This window comes from Etheostoma cragini, chromosome 8 (assembly GCF_013103735.1).
Source record: "Etheostoma cragini isolate CJK2018 chromosome 8, CSU_Ecrag_1.0, whole genome shotgun sequence".
In the NCBI taxonomy this organism is placed as follows: domain Eukaryota; kingdom Metazoa; phylum Chordata; class Actinopteri; order Perciformes; family Percidae; genus Etheostoma; species Etheostoma cragini.
In genome coordinates, this window is record NC_048414.1 from 23,143,306 (window position 1) to 23,170,442 (window position 27,137).

At 38.4% G+C, this 27,137-nt stretch overlaps 1 protein-coding gene across 5 annotated transcripts; it reads right to left on the minus strand.

The window, feature by feature from the left end:
* Positions 1–3,489: 3,489 nt before the first annotated feature.
* On the minus strand, positions 3,490–27,137 carry LOC117949284 (Wilms tumor protein homolog). Of its 5 annotated transcripts, none has more exons than XM_034879404.1 (9): positions 26,170–27,137; positions 21,591–21,713; positions 19,353–19,455; positions 13,912–13,995; positions 7,648–7,747; positions 5,707–5,851; positions 4,866–4,955; positions 4,412–4,495; positions 3,490–4,044 (listed from the first exon to the last, which is right to left on the minus strand). In XM_034879404.1, the coding sequence occupies exons 1-9, from the start codon at positions 26,633–26,635 to the stop codon at positions 3,923–3,925; spliced, it is 1,317 nt and encodes a 438-aa protein (XP_034735295.1). In that variant the 5' UTR covers positions 26,636–27,137; the 3' UTR covers positions 3,490–3,922. The 5 variants fall into 5 exon arrangements, with proteins under 5 accessions (XP_034735295.1, XP_034735294.1, XP_034735297.1 ...); XM_034879403.1 differs by having other exon boundaries at positions 4,403–4,495; positions 26,170–27,134; XM_034879406.1 differs by lacking the exon at positions 13,912–13,995 and having other exon boundaries at positions 26,170–27,133.

The window sequence follows — 27,137 nt, forward strand, 5'->3', positions numbered from 1 at the left end:
CTGACAGCTTTGTGGGGACAAAATGCTGGTCCCCATAACGTTAAAGGGCTTTTTGAGGAATAAGACTTGGTTTTAGGACCAGGGTTAGAGTTAGGTTAAGGTTAGGGTAAGGGGCTAGGGAATGCATTATGTCAATGACTGGTCCCCACAAAGATAGCCAGACACGAGTGTGTGTGTGTGTCTGTGTGTGTCTGTGTGTGTGTGTGTGTGTGTGTGTGTGTCTGTGTGTGTGTGAGTTTTACAAAAACGTTGTCCCTTTGTCTTGTCACTCATAAATCTTATAATGTTTGAGTTTAGTTTTTAAAAAACCGAGCAGGATATTGAAGAAGAAAACCTTTTCTTGTGTGTTTTGGAGGAAACCTTGGTCAAGGCCATCTCAGCTGATCTATAGACTCAGTATTTGCAAATATTTTTTTTTTTGCTTTTACAAGATATTGTATCATCAGGAAGTGGCATATTTCAACAACAATAATAATAGGATCCCCTTAACGATGGAATTATACTGTACATAATAAAGCCAACAATATTTCATGGATATTACATTCAGTGTGAGGAGCTTTATGACAATAATACTATATTATAATATTAAAAAAGAAACATCCAAATGAATAAAGACCACAGAGGCAAACTAGTACTGTATCAAAACAGTCACAAGATATTTTAACAGAGAGAAACCATCATTTTCAAATATGTCACACAAAATGTTTCATTGACATTTTCTGTTTTGTGACTCACATATCAATACACATAAAAGAAAGAAAAATTAAAGTCTAAATTATAACAGTTAAGTTACATATGTCCCCCATGGAAAGAATTCAGTTCCCATGTTGCAGAAGTATTATTTACATCTACCAAACAGACATATTTTAGATCATGCAGTGTTACACTGCCTAAGTTCAGCAATATTTACACACCACACACATAAGAGAATCAGACAATCCAACAGTGCTGAGCCATGACTCAAAAATAAAAATAAAAAGTTGCTTTTTAAATTCAACCATGGAAGCATGTTTGTGTTTGCAAAGTACATTTTATACTGACCAGACAAAACACAAAAACTTACATTACAAACACTGCATAGGGTGTTAGATCCAAATTAATCACTTAATTTGATGTATTTTAATCAAACCCAGTATTATCTTGATGTTAGGAACTGTGAAAACCATAAGAAATGGCAGAGAGGGCTATCATGTCCATGAGCACAGCAAAGAGTCTGAATTACACCTCACTCCCTTTAAATCATTCCAGTGAAAGCAATTTTTGTTCACAAACAGATAATAAATAAGCCTTCCCAAAGTAGTTCAACATAAGGGATATTTACAGCTGAAAAGGCGATTAGCTGTAGGAGCATATATAGAGCTGACCTTTGACCTCACTGTACACATGGTAACGGATGGTGGCAAGAAAAACTCAGTACTCTGCTGATGAATGAAATATTACATTATAGTTAAGATAGAAACAATTTTCTTTGAGATTCAACTGGAGTGTCTTGATGTGTAATGCTACTAGATAACAGTCAGTCTGGGTTAATTGAACCTTCTATAACATAAATGTACTGTAGTGGGAACATTTTCATATTTACATCTCCCTTACATAGTTATTTTTGTCTGTGGAAAAAAAAGCACTGGTAAACAGACACTCAAGTTAAATGAGTTTTCCAGTCGTACTGACTCTATAAAATGATAATTCAAAACAAATAAATATTTCTTTAAGGGATAAGTCTGGTGATATTCTGTATTTTATTTATTCCTATGAAAAGACCAAAACCAACAATGAATTGATCTTACTAAAAAGTATTCTCACAGACTTCAATGCCTTTGAACTGTCCAAAGTAAAATGAGCCACACAGTTGCTGACATCACATGACACTTGATGACATGTTCCTTCCTTACAAGGAACATGGGCACTTTACAGAAAATAGTACTCACAGGAGTGTTTTTCTCCTCATACCTAAACGTAATGGTAGCAGTTTTAAACATGTTGTCAAAGTTGTGTAACTGTGGCATTTTGGTTACGATTAGGTAGAAAAACTACTTTGTTAGGTTTAGGCAACAAAACCACATTAGTTAAGTTTAGAGAGAAAAATGGGTTTAAATTCGTACTTGTTATATGTATTTGTTATATTACTCCACGTCATGTGTAAGAACATGCCATAATTACCAATGTGACGCAGTTCCGTTTGATAGGTAAGTTGAGACATGAGTTTGAAGGTTTATCAGACACCAAAACATTCTACAGTAGCTTACAATGCTACGAGAAAGAATTTTACTTCTTATTTTACCACAACTGCTTAAAGGAGAATTCCCGTCAATTTACACATGTAGCTCTGTTTTTTTTTCAATTGTAGTGCTGTCAGTAGCAAGAAAAATGAAAACATTTGGTGCTGTCTACACTGAGTTATCCTGTTAGATTTTGCACCCAACAAGCTTAAACAGGCTTAAACAGGGCACGTTTTAAACTTGTTTTAAGCCTATAAAAATACTCAAAATGTCATTACCAGTGCCTAGCCATGTGAAGTGATTCCTTCCAAGTGAAAACAGTGAATCTGACTGCAGGAGATGTGACAGAAAGGCATACAAGTTCTGTTAATTCAGCCAGTACACACACCTCTATTTATTAGACCCTAACCCTAAGTCCAAACTAATTATTATTATTACTACAACATGTATGCCTTCTGTCACATCTACTGCAGTCAGATTCACTGTGTTCACTTGGAAGGAATCATTGCACATGGCTAGGCACTGGTAATGACATTTTGAGCATGTTTAGAGGCTAGAAACAAGTTTAAAACTTGCCCTGTTATGCGTGTTGGGTGCTAACTTTAGCAGGAGGATAACTCGGTGTAGACTGCACCGATTGTTTTCATTTATCTCGCTCCTGACAGCACTACAAATAAAAAAAGAAAACAGAGCTACATATTGAGATGAACCAGAATGCTCCTTTAAACAGATAAACAGTAGTAAATACAAAGTAATCTACCAGGAATGTGACTTGCATGTATATGATTTGCCAACGCAGCACCTTACTAAACGACCTTGCATTGCATTGGGCCAAAAGTTGAGCCAGTCAATTATTTTGCTGTTTGAACAGTTTTTCTGGCTGGAACCTTGTGTGTTGGAACCCCTGCTGTATCAATAGATTGGTCTCATTCAATTGATAGAGGGGACTGCAGGTTTTAGAAAGTGCTAGTGTCTGTCTGAAACCAACCCAACATTCTTGATTTTGGTCTTTTAATGGGATTTGTTGGTAACAACACACATATAGAATATTGACAGTGTTATCCTGTAAATTCCACACCCTGGACGAAGAGAGACTGTTTCCAAAATGTGTGGAGTGGAAACAAAGACAGTGGATCTGAGACTTGTTTGGCTCAGAGTATAGACTCTAGGCACGGGCTGGTTACCATTCAAGGTATACCGCAGTTTGAGAAATTAACGTTTCAAAACCACTTTCATTTTCTGTCAAACCGTTCCTAAGGTATGAGCGTTCATGAGTGGACATAAGGACAGGAAGTGCAGTTTAGAAATCTCTCTCCATGCCAGTGTGCAGTATGTTTAAAAATAAAATACAGTGTGTTCATAGGATAAAAAAAATGTTTTTACCCAGACATTAAAAAATACATTTAAATCTGTAATTGCAATACCGCAATAACGTGAAATCGTGATATTTTTGCTGAAGGTTATCATAGCGTCAGAATCACACACTGGCCCGTGCCTAATTGACTGTGATGTCTAGTTCTTAAAATCTAAATTATGTACAACTGTCACGTTTTTTTTTACAGAACTCATTAGGATTCGCTGGTTCCCACACAGGCTTGGGTGCAAATCGGGTGACCAGGTTTGGATTAACTGGAGACAGACAATGTTTGCAGATGTAACCCAGTTGTTGATATTGAAATCTTTGATATGGGCTAACAAAAGACTTAGATGGCCAGCTGTAGCTTGGTGAGGTTCCTCTGGTGCATGTTGTGGTGTCGCACCAATTCATCGCTTCGGGCAAACTTCTTCTGACAGTTCGGCCACCTGCAGTTAAACGGCTTCTCACCTGTGAAAGAGGTGGGATGGATGGACAGGTTGGAGGAGACAGAAGATGGATTGAAGAAGAAGTGGAGAGGATGGTAATGACAAGAGATGGGAAAAGTATGAGAGGAAAGAATTAGAAAGGATGCATGCCAGATGGAATAACAAGTGAAAAGAAAGGGGAAAATGAGAGAAACATTAGGATATTATTATATTCTGGTCATAGCCTGAATGGGACGATTAAATACACTTTATATAGAACTGCATCTAGTACCTATTTGCACAAGTCAAGAGTATGTTGTCAATTACATTACTTTGAGTTATGTACTATATGTAAATGTCAAATGAATGAAGAAGAAATGGAAAAATAAAAGTTTACGCACTTGTTTTACCTGTATGAGTCCGGGTGTGTGTCTTAAGGTGGTCAGACCGAGAGAACTTTCTCTGACACGTCTCGCATTGGAATGGTTTAACTCCTAAACACATGTACATTATGCATGCACACACGCAAAACACACACACACACACACACACACACACAGACACACACACACACACGCAAAACACAAACACACACACACATACAGAGGGAGATAGAAAAATAAAGTAGAGCAGAGGTTTGCAGGGAAGCCATTCCAAAGTTTGATCAGCCTTTATCTGAGGGGAGCTCAGTGTAGCCACCACTGCACACAAAATGCAGTTGTGCATTTTTAAAGACTGCAGTGTCCGCAAAATGGCTGTCATGCAAACAGCAGAGATGAGCAACTGGAGAGATAAATACAAAGAACTGAAAGGAAACATTTGAAAAAAAAGACAGAGGGACAGTTTGAGTAAAATGGATCAAACCTGTGTGTCTCCTCTGGTGTCTTTTTAGCTGGTCAGAGCGAGAAAACCTCCGGCCACAGTCTGGGAACTCGCACTGGTAAGGTTTCTCCCCTGGACAAAGGCAACAATGAAAGACAAATGAAAACCTAAAGATATCACAGATAGCACACAAACTCATAGGAAAATTAGGGTTAAACGTGTATTAGTTTAGTTTTGTCGACACTAACACTGCTCTTGTCTTTCTGGTTGTTAATGGAAAATGGCTATATTTATTTAGAGCTGAAACAATTAGGTGATTTATTGATAAGCCACTTGACAAAAAATTAACTGCCAACAATTTTGAAATAGGTATTAGTAATTGTGGCTTCTCAAATGTGACGGTTTGCTGGTTTTCTTAGTATTTAATGAAACCTGAATATCTTTGAGTTATTTACTCTTGGAACAAGTGATCTCCTGACCAAGTGTTAGCTATCTCCTGTTGGCTAGAGAGAGGGGAGACATACCCTGCCCTTCACTTCAGAGTTGGGTCTCTCACTGAGGACCAACTATGGAATTACAACACTGCTGAGATCTGACTAAAGCTGCTAGCTGCTGCTAACACTGGCTCTTAAATTTGACAGTTGACTAAAAAAAACAAGCTCACAGGAAGGGTTTTCTGGCAATATTAGACAAGAAATTAGGGCCAGTGGAAACATCACTCAGTACTGTTAAAACATTTTTAAGAAGTCCAACAAAAAACCTGTGAGTGAAGTAGGAACCCCGTCTGTGCGAACAACTGTGACTGACATGTGTCTGCAATACTGGCCGAATTATATAATAAGTGTAATATTATTACACATTTCCCTGCTTCAGTTGGTTTCACCTGTGTGTTTGCGACTGTGCATCTGCAGATGAGAAAGCTTGAAGTAACGTTTGTTGCATCCTGGGTAGGCACACATAAATGGACGCTTCTCGCTGCTCTCTGACCGCACTATGGCTGGAGTGATGCTGGGCACCCGCCGCACATCCTATACACACACACACACACACACACACAGACACACACACACACACACACACACACACACATTTAAAATTTAAAGCCAATACACTTTAGGCAAAATTAAAAAAAGCTGTCCCTGGACATCAATAATAAAACCAGAAAACTGTAATTTAGAAAACAGGCAATTCAATCTGTCCTGTGTGTAAATAATTGCATATGATGTGTCTAGCTCATGGGGATCATTATAGTAAAATGCTCATATATTCATTAGTTGGGAATTAGCAGTAAAATGACCCCAGACTGACTGCAGCCCAAAGGGAGCTGTTAGTCACGCCTTTTTAACATTGGGGCCCCATTACAGCCCTGCTGCTCACTGCTGACACTGCTGAAGAAGTATAAGTGGAAAAACACATGGTTGTAGAAAAGAAAATCTATATTTCTGCATTAGTGTATATGCATAGTCAATCTAAGCATCATTTGTCTTCTTATTCTAAACACCCACTCTTGGTACCTGCCTGTCGGAGGTGGTGATTTCCCCTGTCATGAAAAGAGACACTGAAATAAAAGTAGTATTGGGAAAATTGCAATTATAATGCAATGAGAATTTCTGAAATGAACTAAAACTCCCATTATTATGAAAATAACCCTCATGGAGAAACATGTCATGATAATGTATAGAATTTATAAAGTGTTGATTATTTTGAGTTATTTCACATATTTATCACATATACTGTATATTGTGCAATTTATTCATGACTATTTCATAATTGTTTATTATTGCACACTGTAATGTCAAGCTGACTGACTGAGCTACAATTAGCTGTGATTCTTGAACATAGGATTCAGTTTTTAACAAGCTAGCTTTGTAATAGTTTTTGCTGGTCATATGCCAATATTGCAGTAATGCAGAATGAAATTCTATGGCTGACATCTGTATTTCCTTTGGCAGTGACTGAGAATTAGAGTAATCCGTATAATAAAAATTATGGAGCAAAGCATAATTTACTCGATCTGTTATCTCACATTTGAGCAGCTTTTAAATTATACTTTAAAAGGCATAAGAGTGAGAGGTTGTTTATTCTTTGCACTGAGCCACATCTCCTATGTGTGTTTTGTGCAAACTATTTCTAAGAACAGAAGAAGAAAAGGAGCAAAGGAAGAAAGGGAGCATGGTGAATGATGAAACAGGCCCCAAAACGAAAGAAAGACCTCAAAAAGTCCTGCTGGGGAATAAGAGCAGGTCTGGAGAATCTCTGCTCTCTGTGCTTTGGAGCTGCTGACAGACAATAATTAAAATCTAATGATTTATTAACATGCTGATCCTCGTATGGAAACTGTATCTCTACCTGTGTGTGTGTGTGGGTCGGTGTGTGTTTGTTTGTGTCTGTTTCTTCACTGCTAATGGATTTGTGGAAAAAGATTCCTCTTGGCCTTTAGAGCTGTTTTTAAAAAATCTCTGAGTATGTGTGCATGTCGTGTGTGTGCGTGTGTGCGTGCATGCATGTGGGCATAGGTGTGTGTGTTTATGTGTGTTGTGTCTGGTCATTGCATCAGGCTCTCCACCACTCATCTCTGTCAGTCCACTTAAAAATACACTCTTTTTCCTGTGTCAGTGATATGTTTTTTCCTACAAAAGTAGGAAAAAACAAACAAAAAAGTAGGTTTTCAGTATGTCTTTTTTATGCATTTTACAGAGTGTATAAAAGTACAAGAATTAAACATGTAAGTGAAGAAGGTCACTGTGACTTAATGATTGCTTCTTGACAATAAAAAAAGAAGTTACATGTAGAGACGATGTAGTAGCAGTAATATGAGTCCTACCTGTATTCCCCTGAAGACTCCATGTGTGTGTATACGGTACTGTGTGCTGCAGCTGTACAACATGGGGGTGCTTGGGTCACTGTCATAGCCTGCTGCATGGCTGTCAACACAGAAAGGGAGAGGAGTGATGAAAAGCAAAAAATAAACACTAAATTTACCTAAAAGTGAGAAAATCCACAAAGTCCACCTACCCAAGGGTAGACAACTATTCAATCAAAAAGGTTCTGCTTCAAAATATCAAAATCGAATACTCTGTGTCACTAAATCATTGCACAATTCCAAAAACTCACAGGTAAAAAGGTTTCCATGCAGACGGCTGCCACATGCAGTAGGATGAATGTAAAGAAGAGAGACATATGTACAGTATAACAAGATGCAAGAACATGATTTAATGTCATAATTCCAAACATTTGGCGATCATTATTATTATTCAAACCTGTTGACATTGTCACGTTAAATATGTCTTACATTGTATAGAACCTTTACAGTATTAGTCTGGATCGAAGACAGTTCATTTACTGGATAATCGCCGGTCATTTTGGGAAAGATCAACAAACTTTTAGCAAGCAAGCTTCACGCTGAAAATGGCAAGCTTTAAAGACAATTTAGATTAAGCAACAAGGTAGGCATGCTTGGTTATATGTTGTATGTGTGTGTTATATGTAAAAAATATGTTAACGCATTTACTCCCTAACTAGTAAGTTTTGGGACCGATTGTGGCAGGTTTGCTGTTGACGAAGTAACGCTACATTACACCAAAACAAGCTCCTTCCAAAGACCGTTTTAAAGAACAAGCATTGCTGTGTCCGGTATGGAGGCTGGAACATGACTTAAGTCTCATTAAATAAATACATAAATAAATATATAAATAAATACAGGAATGAATACAGATGTAAATAACTAAATGAATAGATAGGAGGAACCAGACCTTACTCCACAGCACTGTGGAGATAGGTCTGGCAATGTGAGACTATTAAAGTATCAATCTAAACTAAAAAATGTTTATATTTAATAATTATCAAAAATATTTTTAACATAAACTGTTGATCAAATAATTAATCAATTAGAGACTTATTTTATCATTAGCTAGCACAGAAACACTTACAGTAATGTATGACTCAAACAACTTTTAGTATTTCACTCTGACAGCAGAACAAAACCTGCCCTGTGTGACACAGCTGCCAATGTTGCCTCTCATATCTTCTTATGATAACACACAGAAAAACAGAAAGCGCTTGTGTATGAAATGTGTTATATTTCAGTCTGTCTAACCGAACGAGGAGGATGGGAGTTTGCATCCTGTGCGGCTGCAGTGGGAATGTATAGTGTATTACCGAGCGGTCATAAGGTGCTCTTTGTCTTCTTATTTCCAAGGACAGGAGGAGACTACGTCAGCGGTAGACATGGTGTTAATCTTACTGAATGCTCCTTTTCTTATGTTCATTGAGTCATAATTTTTGGCAATTTTATTATGAGTAGTTTGGGACAAATGGACCTTCCACTGAAACAGCAACTGATGTTGGATCTGAGGGGTCAATCCTCATCTCATCAAAGGTCCCATATAAGGCTCATTTTCAAGTTCATACTTGTATTTTGGGATTCACTTAAAACATGCTTTAATGTTAAAAAAAACAGTCAACCAAATGTAATGATGATCTCATACTGTCTGTCTGAATAAACAGTACCTGTATATATAGTACTGTAGCGGCACAACCTATGTGTAGTATAGTTGTGACATCACAAACGTGCAAAAGTCCTGATGGCTCGTTTAAAGGCAAGGTTTTGGAATATGGGCTGTGTGCATTCTCCGTAGATTGAGCATTTTGATAGTGTCACAGTACTTTTATAGCACCTCAACCTGATTTATACATAAAAAGTCAGGGATTTTTTCACTTGTTAAAATATGGTCATGACCGGCTGTGGTATGTTGTGATCATATCACAGCTATAGGGTTTTGTTTGGCTCAACACTGAGCTTATATCTATAGTAGCAGCTAGTCTATAGGCTATTATTTTGTTTTAAGGTTTAGTTCATATTCACCAAAATCACACAACAACACAAACAAAATAACTAAACGAGGCAGTGGTAATTCAACAACTCTTGTGTTCTGCAAGGTAAAATTACCATAACAGAATCATCAAAATCATTAGAATCCTTAGAATTCAGAATCAGAATTCAGAATCAGCTTTATTTGCCAGGTACACATACGAGGAATTTTGCTTTGGATCATATTGCTCACAAGGCACAATGCACAGAAACAATATAGATAAGTTGAGGCAATAGTGCAATGAAGAGTGCAAAGGTTGCTGGAGTAAATTATATTTATTATAGTTATTATTATTTTAGGTATGGAGCATAGTGCAAAGGGTGCTGGAATAAATAGTAGTATGTTATTATGTAAGTATTATATCACAATATGACCAGTATGAACAGCTCTGAAATAGAGAATGAGAATGATGAATAAATAAGTGGAACCAGTAAACAGACTGATTAGAGACAGTGTTATTGCACAGGAATTAAACCTGGCACTGTGAGAAGTCAGCTGTTCGTCAGAGTGATGGTGGAGATATGGACAACAGACTCTGGTGGCTTTGGAGAGAGCATGGTAAAGCAATAAACATATTCTAAACGTAGCGTACACCTAAAGGTATTCGGCTGATTTTAAACCAGTTCTGCGTCATGGCAATGTGTTTGTGTGTGTGTGTGTGTGTGTGTGTGTGTGTGTGTGTGTGTGTGTGTGTGTGTGTGTGTGTGTGTGTGTGTGTGTGTGTGCGTGTGTGTGTGGATGAATGGCTTCCCTTCTTGGCACATAAGTTCCTTTTTTTTCTCAGCCCCGGAGTTAAACTTACTGTGCAAAAGGAATTAGACGTCATAGCCATTGTATATTATTATTTTATCACGGCTATGAACCAATCAGATTACTCTAAACCTGCCATATTGACTAAGGTCAAGTTTTATAAATGAAAGCGAATGCCCAATGTCCACATCAATACAACAAGAAAGTTCAGGAAGGACAACACAACTAACAAATTAAATACAAATGATACCAGGGAATCTACTAATAAAACTAATACATAAGAACATAATATAATACAGGTATCTTACCCACAATTCATAGCAGTGTAACTTCACAAATTGGTATGACAAAAAAATAACACTGACAAAGTCAGCAAGGACAAAAGTACTTGATGAAAACAAACAATGTTAGAACACCTTTTGGCAGGTGATGTGTGGTTCAGTGTTTCAGTTTTGATGCATGAACGTTGGGAACGGGCCTATCTGCTCTTCCTCTCTAAGCTGAACTCCCCTACACTTCCTCTTCCTCATTTCTTGCTCCTCGCCCGGTCGCACTTTATCTCCCAGTGTTCTACTTTCTCCCTCCCCTTTCTCTTCCCCCTCATCTGATTACTCCCTCACACATCCCCTCCCTTCTCCTGCTCCCCCTCATTGACGGTATGGGTACAAATAGCCACACAGAGACAGAAACACAACTATAGTCAGAGCTGACCAAGGCCACTGAAACACCATGGTATCAACTTTGACTTTGAAAAAAGAAACAAAACGGTCCGTGGGCCAGAAGACATTTGTCTCTCCCGTCACACATTTAAATATAATCAGCAGCCCTCTGAAATTTTATAATGGATCCCACCTCTGATGCTTGTACACAAGGACACACATTTACACACTTACACTACTTCTTTACAATGCAGCAACACCCCCCAAATACGCAAAGACATTCCCTCTCACTACTATCGCTTTGTGGATGTCTCTATAAGGCACGCACACACGTACGCATGCACGCACACGCACACGCACACGCTTGCAAACACACACACACACACACACACACACACACACACATTCTTCTGTTAACTTTGATGAATGCCTGTTGGCTCAGGGTAGAACGGTATTTGTGAGCCGACACAGCTATTCAGGTCATAATGACACAAAGTACAGTGCATACTACTAAATGCTCTTAACTCTGTGTGAACAGGGGAAGCTGATAGGGACAGGGATCATTTTTGTTTTCTACTGTCTGCTTTATAGTTTTTTACAGTCACTGTGGCACTAATTTCAGAACCTTGACATTATTTTTCTTTTTTTGAAGTATTACTACTTCAAAAAGCAATTCACACATTACATTTCAAATGATTGTCTATCCATTTCATTACAGTGATCTACCCTTCAATTGATGCAACTGCTCAAAATGATTAGTAACTGTTGCATTACTATTAATGTTGTATGGAGACAAAAACATTAGTCCATGATTAGATCATGAAAGTTTCAAGATATTGAGATATATTGTCACCAATTAGTGTGAAGCATGAACAAATTAGATTACATTATCTATGGATGTAATATTTCATCATCAATCTTTACTGTAATGTACTACTGTTCATCAGACACTGTTTCTATGGTCCAGTGTACCACCTTCACAGCAAGACTATTTACAAAATTGACACTACTGCCCTGAATGCATGCAGGCCCTTTGAACTGCCCATCCAATTCTGTCAACTCATTACTGATGATTGAGATATATTCTTTATATGTTAATGGCAACATATATACGTGTCAAATCAACATGACAGAGATGATGATGTTTTAAAGTAAAGTCTTTTTTTTTTCATGCTAATTATTTTGCTTTGATTTAAATAAACCTGTGTTGTGTTTGTCCAGAGTATTGCAAACCACATTAACTAAATTTACTTTAGAGTTTCATGGCCCCCATCACAGGGAACCACCTGATATTGTGTCAAGCACCACTGTCAGTTCTACTTATGGGAAGCATGTCCCTCCAAATGATGCATCTTCATGACTAACCCTTAAAAAAAATTAGCTGAAGTATCCTATTAACATTTCATTAAGCTGACGCTTTTATACAAAGCAACTTCCAATAACTGCATTCAACCATGAAGGGACAATCACAGAACAGCAAGCAAAGCAATCACATACAAGTACATTGGCTTCAAAACTACAAAGAGCCACATGTAAGTGCAACATCTAATTGCAAAGTTGTTTTTTTTTACCACAAATCTATATAAATCTTGGGGCAATTGAAAGAGATCTGTTTAGCCTTGTGGTTAACAGGAATACAAAACAATATAATTACAATTTGTGTAAATACTGAAATAACCTTTTAGAAAAGTTGAAATAGTCATAACTATCTCACTTCACCGTGCCCAGCACATTTTGTGACAAATTGATTTACTTGCATTGACTGTATCTGCAGTTGCTTTTGCTCTAAAATTGTCTTTGTTTTTTAACTTGTATTGTGAGATATACTGAACACTGAAGCCTCTAGGGATTGCAAGAAGGGCTTTGGTCTTTTAGACATGTTTATTATGTTGGTTCATAATTAAGAAAACACATTCTCATTTTCATCTTTACTGTCTACTATGCAGTTTGGTCAGTTTTTCAAAAAGACAACTTATGCTTTAAAGTTATAATATGTAGTAAGTCTCACTTATTGTTTATATATACAAAGTTGGCCCCTCCTCCCCAGCTCAATGAGCGAGAGAGAGAACACAGCAGTGGTCGAGTGAGCTAGAGAGTAAATAAAGAGAGGGAGCACCAAACAAAGCAGTGAATCAGGTAAATAAAATGTTATTAGCTGGTGGTCTCACAGCAATGTTGTTCTAAAGCAGAAATGAACACAACCACACCTCTGTGGAAAGGTGCAACATTTCTGGATTTTGTGCAAATGCAGAGCATCATCCTGTGTGTGTGTGTGTGTAGGTTAAACTTGTTTGTCGGAATGAGGCGTTTCAGGGGCGTGACAAAGCGGCTGTAGCTGGAAATTAAAACAGGCTACATGACATGCGCGCTGGTATTGGCTGTGGAGTTATGCATCCTTGTGGAGCTAAAAGGCTCTTTGATGTTGCCCACAAATGCCCCACACACAGCAAAATAAGAAGAACACGAGAAAATACAGGCAGAGGGCGGGGTCTCTGCAGATACAGACACTGCCACACACTTCTGGTGGTTCTTAATTGATGATACGGAGAAACTTTTGTTCTAATTTACTACTAACTTAGTACTTTTGTATTACTCTATAAATTGTCTTTTAGTAAAATATTGCATATTAAACCTTTAAGTTCTTTATCATTTATTTTTGTTTACTTTTTTCCCTCATCTGTTGAACAAGCCGATGGGTGTTCAGTAGGATTATTAACATGTTTAGCCTCACTTGTATCTAAACTAGTCTTCGTGTTTCCCACTGTCTTGTTCACGACTGCTTCTAGTTAAAGAGAGCAATGTTCCTACCTCTTCATGGTGGACGCCAGTGCATTGACAGGGTTCCATGCCACACACTCCAACTGAGAGGTCATTTGATATAAATTTTCTCCGCTGTGGAGGAACAAATGTAGAAGAAAAGCTCATGAGCTGTGCGTTGGACAGTCATTTAGCAGGGTTGAGTGTGTATCCATTTGTGGCTGTGTTGCCTTTTGTTGTCCTCAATAAAAGCCCTCACTAAGGAAAAATGTGTGTGTTACACACACACACACACACACGCACACACAATTTAAAAAATGGGCCTCTGACAGACATTAAGAAAGCTACATTTTTCCACAATAGCCACTTTTCATTAAATACAGAAGATTCCACAATCATTCAGACCTGCCATGTGCTTAAACACACACACACACACACACACACACACACACACACACACACACACTGGATTTAAAGCTCTCACCCCCTAACACCACAGCCCCTCTATCACACCACCTGCAGACTCACAGCAGTCTGGACGGGGAAGATGTGGTGCCTGGTACCCTGCTCATTACACAGTTATTATTTAACAGTACAGCAGGGCACGCAGCCAGTAGAGCACACATGGAATTTCTGCTGAAGTATTGTTGGATTAGAGGCTAGGCACAAGATTTTAATGATCCATGATATTTTCAAATAAATAAGTGTCGGCTTCTCTTCTCTATCGTTGACTGATGATGCCGATCAGCGGTTCAGCCTACATGCATTCAATGAAAGATCTCTTGTGGCCAGTGTTACAGTGTTAATTTGGAGAAGAAAAAAAAAGAAACCACAAGAAGAAACTGGTAATTTACCTTAAGGAATGATATTTGACATTAACAAAAAGTGCAACCATGGAAACATCAACTGACAATCTAGGACAAACTGATTTTGCCCCAGGTCTGCAGCAAGTGAGAAGTGCAGTGTGGGAACATTACTTTACAGTAAAAGGTCCATTCACCAAATTACAAAAAATAGCTTAACTTTAACTTTTCTGGTATCGTACTTTGAAAAGAATGTCAACACCCCCACTACAACATCACCATGCTAACATGGTCACAATGACAATGCTAGCATGCTGATGTTTAGCAGATATGAGGTTTACCATCTTAGATCAGCATGCTAATATTTGCTAATTTAAAAGAATGAATAAATAAAAAATACAACTGAGATGGATGGGGAGCCTGGGTCTGTCCAAGGTTTCTTCTTAATAGGCAGTTTTTCCTCGTCACTGTGGCACTGTTACTTGCTCTGGAGGAAACTACAACAACTGTTGGTTCCTTGTAAATTATGTGATCGAATGTGGTCTAGACCTACTCTATCTGTTAAGTCTCAAGATAACTCTTGTTATGAACTGATTCTATAAATCAAATTGGACACATACACATTTTGACCTGATAATGGCGCTAGTAGAAATAATAGAGATAACCAAAGGTATTAGGATTTGTACCTTGGGCAACATGAATGTCTCAGTGTCATAGTGATCTATCTCGACATTTTACTCAAACCACAAATGCCAACCTCATGGTGGCACTAGATGTCACAAGGAGTCATCATCTGGGAAGCACGTATATCTGCACAAGGTCTTGCGGAAATAATTCTGAACCAAATGACCTGGCCAACAGAGAGAGACATTGCCATCCCTACAGCCATGCCGTTGGCATAGCTAAAAAAATGTAATACAAACACCAAAAGCAACAAATGTCTCATATATCAGAAACAATTCCCCCCATAACTGTGGACAACACTTTTCATTAGTTTTCATTTGAAACCTCTCCTTTAGAATACACTAGTTTCAATAAAAACAGTTGTGGGATAACGGGGAACAGAGGAAACACATTATTCATATTTCTTCCCTTGTACTGTGTTGTAGGCAGAAATCTCAGAGATTTCTCAAATTTCTCAAAACCTGTACAAATACAACCAAAACTATTAGCATGACTAGGTACACCTAAGGGTTTTAGTGATTTGAGCGAACACTTTCATAGTTTTAAGATTCTTCTTCACACGTCGTATTTGCTGGCTACAAACTGTTGTAGTCGTCGTAGTGTTGTAGGGTGTTAGCCTCTGTGCCTGTGTGTGTGTGTGTGTGTATTGTGTGGATTAATAAGCTGTCAGCCTGTTTTCATTTTATGTTGTTCCAGTGGGCCAAAGCTGACAGCCCGCAAAGAAAATACATTCCTGTTGGTACCAGGCTGCTAGATTAGAAAACTGACTCAACTCATATGAGTCTTCCCAGCCATGTGTGTGTGTGTGTGTGTGTGTGTGTGTGTGTGTGTGTGTGTGTGTGTGTGTGTGTGTGTGTGTGTGTGAGAGACAGAGAGAGACAGAGACACAGATAGCCAAAAGGACAGGGGTATTCTTTGTCATGAACAGAACTGATATCTGCTTAGCGCGCACACACACACACACACACGCACACACACACACACACACACACACACACACACACACAGTACTACACGTTCTGAAAGGCATGTACATGTAGCACTACATTGCATATGTGACACTGGACATGGAGATACAGAGGTTTAGGGCCCAAGTAGTAAAGGCCCTATTAAACCTGACCAGTGGTGCCTTGCACTGAAAGTGCAAAGGGACTTTTTGTTTTTGTAAGGATTACTATTATTCTGTAACAATTTTTGAGGGGCTATGCATGCTGGACAACTCATACAAATAAGCTCACATGTCAGACCTGACAAAAACTACAAAGTTCTGTATTGATTGGGCTCAAGAGTTGCCAGGGGGTCCATAACAGAAAAAACTTCAGAATTCTGAAAAAAATGTTAATATGTCAAATTTTGAGGGAACACATGTCTCATCTTGAAGTCCATGGAGCATTTTTTTGGTAATTTTTCCACCGGACAGAAAGTCAGCCATCTTTGTTTTCAAGCAAAATATTAAATTTTACAAATAGGTGCTTTAGGACTTTAGGATGGACGAGCAGCCATGTGCATAACGGGAAATTATTTGATCTGAGTTCAGATTTAGGCTTGAAAGTGGTACGGTTGCTGTATTGTGTCCCCTACTTGGTTTTAGCACCTGGTCACATTTTTTCCCAATCTCACTACACACAAAAACTCACAAAAATTGGCGCCCACAAAAACACCTGGGAGCTTTACGAGAATGTTCAGCAATTTGGCCCATGCCTTCAAGCGGGCTCCATAGCGCCCCCCAATGTGTGGAAAGGCATAAACTTAGACAAAGTTGCTCCAATGTTCACCAGACTGACTACACATTTGGCTCTATTTATTGAGGACATATTTCCTTTTACTAGCTCTGTCTAACCAGAAGGCGGCCATTTTCAATTTTTTCATTTTTCATGTGTTTTACATCCTTTCGAACTTTTCCTAGAGGGTAATTCCAAATTTCACTAAACTTTTTGTATGTACTATCTATGGACCCTCATGAGAAAAAGTTGTCAAAAGAATTTTGATAGAAAATATGCAAAAGTTAGAGGGGGACCAACTTCCTGTAGGCAGCTGCTGAAACATAAAGTTGCCTATCTTGGCCACAGTTGTACCTGTGACCACAAAATTTGACACAAATTGGGGTTGAGCATCCATGCCAAAGTTTGAGACAATCAACTTAATTGATGGCGCTTGTTCAATTATTTTTAACATCACAATATATGGGAAACCTACTTTATCAAACTCCTCCTGGGCCGTGATTCCGATCTACGTGAAAACTTGCGTAAAGACTTGGTGTACCTTCGTGACAATATTTTATCAAAAGAATTTTGACAGCTAACACAATTTGTAAGTTATAGAGGACTAATTTCCTCTAGTTGGCTGTTGTATCTTGGCAAAAGTTATTCGGATTAACATTAAACTTAGCTTGTGTGGTCTAGATGTGATATTGAGCCGCCCACTATACTCTAGCCACGCCCATGCACACAGACCACGCCCCCTTTAATGACTTGTGAACCGTTTGAGGTAAACTCTTGTGTGAGGTATCATTTAACGCCAGTACCCCCAATGTGCTGGGGGGGGGCAAGGGTCCATTCATTGCTGCTTGCAGCTTTAATTATTATTCTTTCAATGTACAAAAAAGCTCATTGGAGGCATACCCTAAACCCAACAGAATGTCCGCCATTATTAGTTAAAGTTCGACATTTGTATGATTTTGGCTATTTCCACATTGTACTTTGACCAACTCCTCCAAGATTTTATCTGATCTGCACTTCAAATTTGGTCTGTACCATCTTAAGACGTTAAAGATAAAAAAAAAAAATCGTCATAGGGCACGGCAGTGGCATTTTGTGCATTTCGCCATCGAAAAAGGAAGTGGGTGTAAATTGAGTGTACATTGTCCAATTTGCTCAAAACTTTTTAGGATTCACAAGAGTCGTACCCTAAGGACATCTAAATGCCAAAATCTCATGGCGTCATAGCGCCCCCTAGTGGCGAAAGGAAGTTAGACCTAAAAGTCAAAGTGCTATACTTTAACAAACTCCTCCAAGAAATTTAATCCGATTGACTTCAAATTTGGTCTGTACCATCTCAACACCTTAAAGATGAGCATTCATTAAAAGAAAAACTTTTCATCCAACTTGTGTGTGTGTGGCTTGGTGGCCATTTTGAGCATTTATTGATGAACAAAGAAGTTCTGAGTTTACTTTACATTGTCCAATTTGGCCAACGTTTTTTTTTGATAGACAGCAGTCCAGGTCTGAGGACATTTGTAGGCCAAAATTGACTTTTGGTCATAGCGCCCCCCGCTATGCCTTGTACTGACCAAAGTTGAGAAAAGTTAGCTAGCTGATGTGAGCCTTACCTAGCTACTGCGCATGTGCAACTCCCAACTAATATACTAAAGAAGTAATATGTCTCACTCTGAATTTAAAACAGAGATCTAAACTCACAGGGTGAAAACAGGATCTGCAGCAATGGGCTGTACAACAAAAATATAGTGTTTTTTTGAAAATTAAACCATGTAAACCTATTCTGGTACAACCTCTGAATACAATTATGAATCTGAAAATGTGGCCACTATAAACATTTTCCGATCAGTAAATCAACCCATTTTCCTTCAAAACGTTTGGTACCCTATCTGTGAATTAGAAGGCTACTCATTTGCATGTAAACAACATCCACTTTGCAGGCACAGTTAGCAATGAAACAGCCGAAAAGCACTCAGAGGAAGAAGAAGAAAAACAGAAAGGAAGCGGCTATGGCAGACAGACCTGTCCTGAAGGTGAACATCCTGTTCACAACTGCATCCTGCTACCTTTCATTGAACTACAATCAACAATGGTTTTGAAAACATTTCCAGCTGTACTGTAATTGTTACTGTTTGCTTATTATAAAAATAGATTTCAAAGAGAGTATGTGCGCTACAGTATGCATTACAAGAAGTGTGTGTGTGTGTGTGTGTGTTTGTGTGTGTTTGTGTGTGTGTGTCTCTGTGTGTGTGTCTGTGTGTGTGTTTGTTTGTTTGTTTGTGTGTGTTACCTGTTGTAAGGGTTCCTTAGCAGCAGAGCCTGGCTGCCTGTACAGCTATCTGAAGGTGTGTGACATCCATAGACAGGAGGAGGTACAGGATACTGCTGCTCAGCTGTAGTGTATGGACAAAAACACACACACACACAAATATATACTTGTGCAAATGCATTGGAACCCCTTCATTCACCCATTGAAGATAAAGGTAAACGCAGCAATGACTCACTCAGAGGAGATGCTGTGTTTGAACTTTCTCCATGTATCATCCTCTTTTTAAACTCTGACCTCTCTTGCCCTCTCTTGTTTTTCCCCATTTTTCGTCAGTTTCTTCTACTAATAAAGACTCTTTGCAATTGCTTCATGTTTCTCTCTCTGAGCTTTTCCAGCAGTGTAGTGAATGGCTCCCTCGACATTTCTCCACATTCCAAAATCCCTCTCAGCTTCAATTCTCTCAGTTATCTTATGAAATGAAAATAGGCAGCAATTTACAGTGGCGGCTTTGTAAAACAAACATTTAAATATTTACCAATTACATGTGCAGAGGAGGGATTAAAGACAAAGGTGAGTGGATGAAAGAGGGGATGAGAGGAGGAGACAAGGGAGTTTGTGAGTCAGGATGTGGCTGATTTATACCTCTGACAGACGAGGTCACTGGAAGGACGTCAAAATAAGGGACAAGACTCTCCCCAGGTGAGGGCCATGGAGCTGCCATACACACACAGATGGGAACTCATACAGTGGCTTTAAATAAAAGGTCTATTTTTGATCTCATCAAATCAGACTCTGAATTGTTGGGTTGTTGCTGTTTTTTTTTTTTAAAGAAAAGTAACTTAAAGAATAATAAATATTCAGATTACTTTGAAATGGGTCACATCTTTTCCAGATATCAGTGTAGGAGAAGTTAGAGGCTAGTACAGTCAGGGCCATTTCACACGTTTGTATAAAGTTATGTGTTACATTTAAGCCCACTTTTAATGTCTGTTTGGATTGGAGAGAGGAGATTAAAGGACAAATCTGGCGCAAAATTAACCTAGGGGTTAAAAACACATGTGTACAGAGTTGACCGTTCTCTGGGTTTCGTTTTCATGCTAATCAAATCTGACCAGTTTTAATGCAAAATGATCATTAGCTTATAATGCTAGTCATCGGGGCATGGGTAAAGTAAAAAGACATTGCTATTCCTATTCCACTAACAAGGCTCAAAATAGCACCACACTTCCACGGTAGCATACTGAGGGGTCCTACACGTAAACCGAAGCATTGAGACCTTTGTAAGTGTACAGTTTAATAAAATGATATAAAGACTGGACCGTTTGTGTATACATGCAGGCGCCATCTTGGGAAAACAGTCACAACCAGTCAAACCACGAACGCCGTGCTTGAGCTATGTCACCGTTTACAGGTTGCACTGCATGTTATTAACCCCGAGATTAATTTCTTTCATTTGTCCTTCAAGCAATTTATAACACCACCAAACTGCCTTACAAAGGCTACAACTAATTGAATTTAAATTGACCTGACTTTCTGAGATGTGTGTTACCATTTCATAATGATTATATATTAATGATTATATATTATTATAAGATTAATTCCAGTAACTACAAAACACACACGCTAAACTCTGCTTTCACACTTAACTGCAGAAAGAAAGAGAGCTAAGTGAAAGTTAGCTGGTGAGAAAATCTCAAGCTAAAATTTTATCATTACTACTTATTTATTTTCCCTGAGAAATGATCTGTAATGACAAATGATCATTTCAATCAACTGACATCTTTGTAATTCAGTTTGTTTTTCCACATAAGGAAATGAGGCAGGGCTAATCCTATAAGTGGGATTCACATGTGGTGGTGCAGTTAAACTTAATTTAAAATCACATATTTAATTGTATTAAATTTTAAATTCATTCAATATATTGATTTTAAAAAAGTTAGTTTGTTTAAAAAAGTTAGGTCAAATGAACCAAGAAAGTTGAAAAAAATTCAAAATATCCCAATTGTTGGTAGATTCTGCGTTTCTATATAGGTTCTAAGGAAATTTTTCATTTGTGAAGAATACAAATTATCATGACTATTTGGAATAAAATTAAGTCATTACAATCTTTTCATCAGTTTCCCAGTTTGGTGGAGAGCTTTACATTTTTAAACTCACTGCTCATGTAACTGTAGCTGCCTTTGTAGGGCAGAGGAGCAAAAAGTTGCGTTGAATGAAACTCACAACAAGTTCTGTGCTTAAACACAAAATCACACTTACCCATAGTGCTTTGCTGAGTTAAAGCGTCTTCATGTTTGAAGGAATGGTTGGAGAACTGCGAGCTGTGGTGTGTAGGAGTGTGCCCGTAATTACCAGCTCCATCGAACGCAACCGTACTGTAACCTGCGACGCAAAAATACAAAGCAGTAAATACACAGAGTCACGGCATATTCAAGTGTGTAGGAAGGTAACTTTTAAATTAAATTATAAATTCTATTTCTACTTCTAATTAGATATTCAGCTACAATGACACAAGGCTGGTGTTTTGCTTCATTTGTTCCCTCTAATTTAAAACTGGTATTAACACTTGACCTAAGTGACTTAACACAACCATTAAAATAGATTAAAAAGATGAAAATCTATCTATCTATAATCTTGTAAATAGCGTAATACTTTAAATAAATGTAATTACTTGATTTAAATCTATTTTTCTGCTTATGAGAACATATGTTCAATAGTCAAGTTACTACAAAAACATCATTAAAAAATTATACGTTTATATTTACAGTAAAGTAAGTGCTGCTAAGCAGAGAAGAAGAAGTGAGATTTTAATCAGAGCTTGGTGTATCTGCACAGCAACTCTGAGGAATTTGCATTAATATAGAATCCAAAAAATTTTCTTCTCTGAACGTCACAGGTTGTGTAGTAAATCCTGATTTCAGACTATTGACACAAACAAAATAGAAAATTGTTTTTATAAACGTTTTGGAGCAATTTAGAAAGATTTAATAATTTTAAATTATCATTTGAATAAAAGATCTTATTTACCTGACAGCATTTAGAAACTGTTTACTTTTCTCCCCCCATCAATTTCTTTGGTGACTAGTTTGGCAACAAAATATTAAACGTAAGTGGTCTTTAATCCTGGTGTTATGTAACTTCTGAGCAAAATTGTACATTTTTACACATTTAAACTTTTAGGCTACAGTTTGCCTTGAAAGTGTAAAAGCAAAGCAACGGTTATTTCAGAGAGATGATAGGACTGAGATCAGTCTCTACTTTGGTGAAAAAAAACAACTTAAATTTGCTTTTATTTCACACACATACACATGAGCGCACACACACACGCACACATATGTTCGAAAACTGTTGTTTGGAGGAGACTAGATCTGTGCCTGACATCCCAGACTAGACCTGAGTCATGACTTAGACTGACCTTAGGGGCACAACACACTCCCATTAATCTCACACACACACACACACACACACACACACACACACACACACACACACAGACATACACACACTCTCTCTCTCACTCTCACATACATGCTTCATTAATTAAAATGCAGCACTTTCACTCACTTTCCTCAGTGGATTGGGTGAGAAGAGACAGGGAGGGAGAAGAGAAAAAAAACTCATTAAACGTCTCCATTTATCTTCCACTCACCCCTGTCTGACTCCTTTCTCTCCGTGTGTGTGTGTGCGTGCTTGCATGAGTGCGTGCACGTGTGTGTGTGTGTGTGTGTGTGTGTGTGTGTGTGTCTGTGTGTGTGTGTGCGTGTGTGTGTGTGTGTGGGGTGATACTTTTGTTGCCTTGTAGTCCAGCACTGAGGTGACAAGCAATGAGGTCAATTTGTATTCCTACTGGAAATCCCAAAGTCTGGAAATACCCCAAGACTCTTTTGTTGATAAAGTAAAATTTAATTTTTAAAACTTTTTAAATTTGTGAAAATCCCCAACTTTAAATTGTAGAATCCCTTATATGTATTTGACTCTCAGGACTCAGCTACATACGGTTTGTACTGAGCTAGAGGTCGCCCCATTCTTTATTTCTTTTTATAAATAAACATTTTCTGATTATATGGAACCACTAGCTACATCATATCCATTTACAGCAAAATAAATCCAGCATGAAATGAAGAAAATCCATGTTACGTACTTCTTTACAAATTAAATAAAGGTCAGAGTGACTAACATGGGCATTATTTTTAGAAAACATCTACTTTTTAGAAATGTCTCATGATGTCTCTACAAGCGTATTCTTCAAGTTTTGTTTTTGTTGAAGAACGAAAATCGCAATACCCAATTCTCTAGAATCGCAATAAATGGAAATTGCAATATAAATCGAATCAGCCCCCATGTATCGTGAAAGAACTGAATCGGTACACAGGCTTTTATCCCAGCCCTTTACTTTTTGTACACTTTAGCTGTCTTTCACAGCGTCAAAGACAAGAGGATTTTGTTTTTAGGTCCATTTCAAGCATTATCTTTCAACATGAGCAGTACTGATGTTAGCAGGGTACAAGGCTTCGCTACTGTTAGAGTTAAGTGATAAAAGTAAACGTTTTAGAAAGTTCAAGCCCAATGAATGCTCTGCTCTGATGTAAAACTGAAGGAGTTAACAGTGATAGTCTGTGTGACCCTGCTCTGCTATCAGCTCTGCTGTGTGACCCGAGTCCTGCTGTTAGTTTGTTTGTCTGTGCTTGTCCAGCCACAGCGGGGAGCAGATAAAACAGGTTAGAGGTCGGCTCAGCTCTTTGATTATATTGTTATTCCTAAATTATCTGCTTGATAAGCATGTTATTACTAATTAATCTGTGTGGAAACTACAAACAGATTTATTTTCCTACATGGAGAAGACAAGGGATTAGAGAGATCGGTAAGAAATACCCAATGCATAAAGTATGTATCATATATTTTTTTAAGTCTTTCCTAACTATGTTTTCCTTGACTCTTCATGACATATTCTTTGGCAAAGCATAACAATATTTTTCAAGCAAATCCAAAGACTTTGGTGCACAACGTGATGCTGCAGACACTAATAATTATTCAGATAAAGCAAAGAGAGGTTCACTTAAAATAAACGCAATTATCTCATTTCCTTTTGACAGAAAAGAGAAGAAATAAATTCTAAATGTTTGTTTATGTGATTTCATGTGTTATTTCCACTCCAACACAAAACTTTTGTGTCTTCTTGTTCTTAACCAATTGCATTTGTTCAGTAGGAGAAAACAAATTTTCATAGACACAATAATTGTTCATCAGGTATTATTTCTATTTTTAAATATGTTTTTTATTAATTTTAGACTAAAATCACTATACTGTGGTATACAAATGCAGAAAAAGTGTGTGAAATACCAGACTCTGATAACTAATAAAGGATACATTAATAACATTAATAAAAAAAATTACAAAAGTACTCAGCGATGCCTCATCAGCTGTATCGTTATTCTTCTTTTTAATAAGACATAGGAAAAAATAATTAAAGAAGAGAAAACTTATTTAACAAAAACTTTAGAATTTCATTAGCAGACATATTTAAGATATTGTTGTTTAGTCATATTAGTGTTGGAGTAGTTAGAAGCCTTAGGTCTTTAATCATCTGGGGCCTATTGTTTAGTGTTTAGCAGCTTCAACATAGGCAGTACTTGATCTAAAACAAATGGAAGACTTTCAAACAGGCTAAAGTTCTGAGCCTGGAACTATTAGGACCTGTGTGGGTGTGCACTTTTAGGAGACTGAGCGTCAAATATTTCATATCCATATTTTGACGAAACTCTTGTTTGAATATTATTAAACATTAACATAAAAGCTAATTACATTTTTGAATGGAAAAAAATAAACGAAGATCATGTATATGTCAAGTGTTACATAAATAGCAAGATGAAAGTAAAGTTTACAACTCTGTGACTTTAAGTCAAAGTGAGTCAGTTTAGGGACCAAACTACTTCGTAAATATGACTTAATGCAAATGTTTCTGTTTTTATCTCTTGCCACTGTCATCTTTTTTTAATGGTCCATTTACAAAAGAATCACTACCCACAAGCATGGCGGTCTTTGGCTTAAACAATAAATAAATAAATTAATCCCAAACTACTTTTTTTTTAAGTGGAACAAGAACCATCCCTTTTCTGTGAGTGTGTAAACTGGATCACCTCTCTACTTAGGCATGCAATGGTCCCGCTGCTACTTTAATGTGGTTAAATGACAACCTGTGTGAGGTTTTAGTCATCTCCTTGTTTATTACACATTCAGTGACGCAGTGCTAGATGATGTTGAACTAAGGCCTCCATGCAGTAAAGACAACACAAACCGTGTCAAATAATGTTTCATGTATGTGTAATATAACTGTAATACTGACAGAGCTATATGTGATGAATGTGATCTGAATTATCATGCTTCAGATTTACATCAGCTTGGTAGACTTCTGAAAATCAAAACATGGGGGACAAAGTACTGATAGATTAAACTGAATAAAATGAAGCAGTCACACCTGTTTCTTCATTTAATCTGATGCACGAGTTTTGGAAAAGTGAACTTTGTTATCAACACAGAGTGAAGCTTTCAGCAAAGAAAGGATGTGTGGAGAAGAACTAAAGGAAGAAACAGTAGAGATGATAGTCTGGCAATACTTTAGACATTTTATATGTGAGAAGTATATATTATGTATAATGTTTTATATCTACAGATTATTTTCAAGCATTGGAAACAAAAGTGACTTTAAAGTGAGTAATGACTGACTCAATGACCCTGACATAAAACACTCTCCATATCTCACACACATACTCACACACACTCACACAGACACACGCACACACACACACACACACACACCGCTCTGCTCCTCCAGCCCTACCTGTCTGGTTGCGGGCTGTCTGCTGTGTGTCCATACAGTTGGTCAGGTACGGAGTATTGCTGAACATCCGGCTGGGGGGTTGGTGGTGGTGCGGGGCGGCCACAGACGGCGGTTGACTGGATGGTGGTGGTGGGGGTGCACCGAATGCCCCATACCGGCAGGCCCCGGTCCCAGTGAACTGCCCCGAGAAGTGGACGGTGAAGGCGCTGAGGCCGCAGTGGGGGTCTGTGTCGTGGTGGTGGGGGTCGCCGGTGGCCCCCCAGCTAGGCTCCTGCTTGATGAACGAGTGTGGCCCCAGGGAGGTGTGAGGGGTGGCTAGGGTGGAGTAGGGCGAGGGAGTGGTGTGAAAGTCCAGAACAGGACCCCACTGAGGGGCCGTACTGACGGGCAGGGCCGGGCAGCCGGGGCTGGGGCCCGCCGAGAGCGGGGGCAGCAGGGAGTTTAGGTCACGTACGTCTGAACCCATTGTGGTCCAGGGGACAAAACTAGGACAAAGGTATGCTATTTTTAAATTTGATCGGTCTCCCTGTAGCTCTACCTGTCTGCCTCCCTGCTTCTGTGTCTCGCTGACCCAGACCCAGATCAGACAACACCCTCTTAATCCTTGAGATTCTCTCTTTCTCTCACTGTAAGAACTGGTTCTTTTCTTTCAATTCTTCTGTGGTGCAGTTCTTGCACATCAACAGTTACACGGCTGAGCTGGTAACTCCTTCAGTCCGACAGAAGTTCATGGCGACAGCAAAGTCACAGAAGTCAACTTTTCTCAGCAACAGCAGCAAGTGGAGGAGAAATGAAGCACGATCATCAGCTGTGATCTTTCCCTCCACAGCAGCCGTAAAAAAAATTTCAGTTTGGAGAGATGGAGTCCATTCAAGGAGGAGAGAGGCTTCTGCTCAGAGCTTTCTCAGTGAATGGAGAAAGAGGAGTGGAGGCGTGAGGAGGAGTAGCCCTCTTTTCCCTCCCCCTCT

Excerpts from the sequence above, each read along its gene's own strand:
- LOC117949284 (XM_034879403.1), bottom strand. The coding sequence starts at position 26,635 with ATGGGTTCAGACGTACGTGACCTAAACTCCCTGCTGCCCCCGCTCTCG. Across the intron at positions 21,714-26,169 it reads GACAGCCCGCAACCAGACAG|GTTACAGTACGGTTGCGTTC; the intron begins GTAGGGCTGGAG and ends TTTGCGTCGCAG. Across the intron at positions 19,456-21,590 it reads AACTCAGCAAAGCACTATGG|CTGAGCAGCAGTATCCTGTA; the intron begins GTAAGTGTGATT and ends CATACACTACAG.